Here is a 3,173-nt window from a genome sequence, read left to right as displayed (position 1 = left end):
ATTGATTTTATCATCATTTTGTATCTTTCACACTTAATTAATTGGCTTTATTATTGCAATTACTTTTCACTATGGTTAATGGTGAAATTAATGTTGGGACATTACATCCAACCCGCACTTTCCCTTATAGGGAATTGGTGGTATTGAGCGTGTCTCACCCAACATGTTTAATTTTTTAGCAGAGACTTTGAACAATGCACAAGACAAAAGACGTTTAATTTTATGTTACATTTTTTTATTCCATTGCTTTCATTTTTTCTATTAAATTAATAGATTGATCTGCATTGATGATGATACGTGTAATATCCTAAATTTTATTGGATCTTTGAATGTCAATGGACACATTAAAATAAAGGACATGATTAAGAGCTGGGCCTAAAAGAGTAGGATGATGATGATGATATGTATTTAAACATATAAACTATGTGAAACTAAGTTGTAAAATCAAATAAAACAAATCAATAATGATTAGAAAATCAGATAAGTTTCTTATATTTTTATTTTAATAACTATATTATTAAAAATATTTTAAATTAATTTAAATGAATGGCAAGGATCAATTTGGGTTGAAATGGAGGGCTAAATTGCTCTTGGCCTTGATGAGCATTCGGTGTTAATGTGGACCTAGTTTTTTTAATCCACTTTCATTCGAAAAGGAAAAAAAGTGAGTATGCTGTATTTTTCCTTTTACTTATTGAAAGTTGAATTGGAACCTTGAGTGGTAACTAATGGAGTATCCGATACTATCTTTTAAGTTCAATGCATATTCTCAAGTAATTAATATGGAGATAGGGCGAAACATGTATAAATATAGGCCTATTAAAAAATTAAACACACAATTAGCTCTTTGATCTCTCCACATACATCAGAATTTCGTCTAAATTCCAGGTTTATCTTGTACGTGACAGCTCCTCCTCCTCTTCTAGTTGCTTCTTTCATGCATTTTATTTATATATTTAAGGGAATTTGCACTTGAAATTTTATATATCAGTTTTGGTTAAATAGAATTTTTCTCTCTACATCGAGGTAATATTCTTTCAGATCATTTTCTTTTGGGTAAAATATCGAGAAGAAGAATAATTGTTTTTATTTTTGATTTTTGATTTTTTCATTATTGGTCCTTGCCAATTGCTTTTCTTTACTCCTAACTACAATTCTAATTCTTCACATGGAATGCCTAAAATTGAATAAAACAATTTCAAACATCCAACTCCCACACACACACAATCATATGGGGATTGAAATGTAGTTTTAACTAATAACATATTCTTTATATGTAGTGTGGTACATACTATATACATTATTAAATCAAGTTTTATTATGTTGTTCATTTGTCTTTCAAGGTTTTTATCAAACGTCAAGAATAATAAAATGGCTACTTGCAAGAATACGGTTGTGTTCATAATGGGATCAACAGGAACAGGAAAAACCAAGCTTTCAATTGACCTAGGGTCACATTTTCCTTCTGAAATCATTAACGCTGACAAGATCCAAGTTTACAGGGGTTTGGACATTATCACCAACAAGATCCCAGAATCTCAGCAACGAGGAATCCCCCACCACCTCCTTGGAATCATCGAAGATCCTGACTTTGACTTTACTCCCACCCATTTCTGTGACCAAGTCATCTCTGCAATCGAACATATAACCAAACAAGGACACATCCCCATTATCGTTGGGGGGTCCAACAATTATCTTGAAGTCCTCGTGGAAGATCACACTTTGGACTTTCGTTCCAAATATGATTGTTGCTTCCTCTGGCTCGATGTATGTCTTGATGTCCTCTTTCCCTATCTAGACAAAAGAGTTGATGAAATGGTGGAAGCAGGATTAGTGGATGAGACTAGAGAGTACTTCGTACCTGGGGCTGACTATGCTATTGGAATCAGAAGAGTCATTGGTGCTCCTGAACTGGACAAGTATTTTAAAGTTGAGAAAGATGCTAATGTTGATGATGCTTATAAGAAAGAGTTGCTCAATGACGCACTTCAGAGAATGAAAGAGAACACTCGTACGCTAGCTCGAGGGCAACTTTCAAAGATACATCGCCTCAATAATGAGCTTGCTTGGGGATTGAATCGAATTGACGCTACTAAGGTATTTGAGGCTGTTTTAAGTGGCAGTGCGTATCAAGTTCTGTGGGAAGATATTGTTTTTAATCCAAGTAAAGGGATTGTTCAGAGATTCCTTGAAGGAAGAACAACATATGAGAGATGGGAAAGCTATACTGAATATTATCATGATTTTGGCTTCAGAAAAAATAATTAGCTATTGAAACAATGTTTTGGAATATTTAGAACATATTTCTTCAAACTATCGGAATTTTACTTTTTATAAATATATATATACATTACTTTTATATTATTTTTTTAATTTTCAAATGTTTATTCTTTATCTACCAGATACTAAGATCTCAAAAAACATACTCTCTCTATTAAAAAATATAAGTTATTTTAATTGAATCTTATCTTTCAATAAAGTAGTTGTTTGTCTGTAAACTAACACTATCTTTATATATTTATTTATATTTAGTAGAGTGTTTGATTTTAAATAAATATAAAGTGATTTTTTTTATCAGGGGCACTTTTGAAAAAGGTGCAATAATTATACCTTGAAACACTAAAAATACCTTATTTATAAAAAGAAATATCTTACATTCTTTATCATCTAACCTCTTAAAAAATACACATGTATTCATCATGATATTTAGGTACCATATAATGTGATATAAGATATATATATATATATATATTAACATTACATATAAATTAAATCTCTTGGTAATATACTATTAGATATCGCATAAATGCATGATAGTGTATGCTTTGAAAAATTAACGGTATTTTCTAGTTTTGACGTGATATTCGATAAAATAATGCATTGTGTAAGTTTACATTATATGAGGTTCGGTAATTGGTGAAAAATTTGCTCTAAATAAAATTATCAAAACATATGTTACATTAATTTTTAGAGAAATAAAAGTTATTCAATTGAATTAAAATGGAAAAATAATGAAAATACCCCTTATTTATTGACGTCAGTATTTAATATTATGACTATGTTAGTAAAAATCCCCCTTTTTCTATAAAATATGGCATGTCATTATTATCAATAATATATATATATATATATATATATGTTTGTATGTATCATTTATAGGAGTCCGTCCGTCC

The 3,173-nt window shown here is 30.2% G+C and overlaps 1 protein-coding gene across 1 annotated transcript; it reads left to right on the top strand.

The window, feature by feature from the left end:
- Nucleotides 1–1,371: 1,371 nt before the first annotated feature.
- On the top strand, nucleotides 1,372–2,268 carry LOC129287405 (adenylate isopentenyltransferase 3, chloroplastic-like). The gene has a single exon (XM_054923554.1). The coding sequence runs from the start codon at nucleotides 1,372–1,374 to the stop codon at nucleotides 2,266–2,268; it is 897 nt and encodes a 298-aa protein (XP_054779529.1).
- The last annotated feature ends 905 nt before the right edge of the window (nucleotides 2,269–3,173 follow it).

The sequence above is a fragment of the Prosopis cineraria genome, unplaced genomic scaffold (assembly GCF_029017545.1).
Source record: "Prosopis cineraria cultivar Desert tree isolate PC_DT_omini unplaced genomic scaffold, ASM2901754v1 PC1, whole genome shotgun sequence".
Lineage (NCBI taxonomy): Eukaryota > Viridiplantae > Streptophyta > Magnoliopsida > Fabales > Fabaceae > Prosopis > Prosopis cineraria.
The sequence above is the reverse complement of the archived record's forward strand: the minus strand, read 5'-3'. Positions and strand labels throughout refer to the sequence as shown.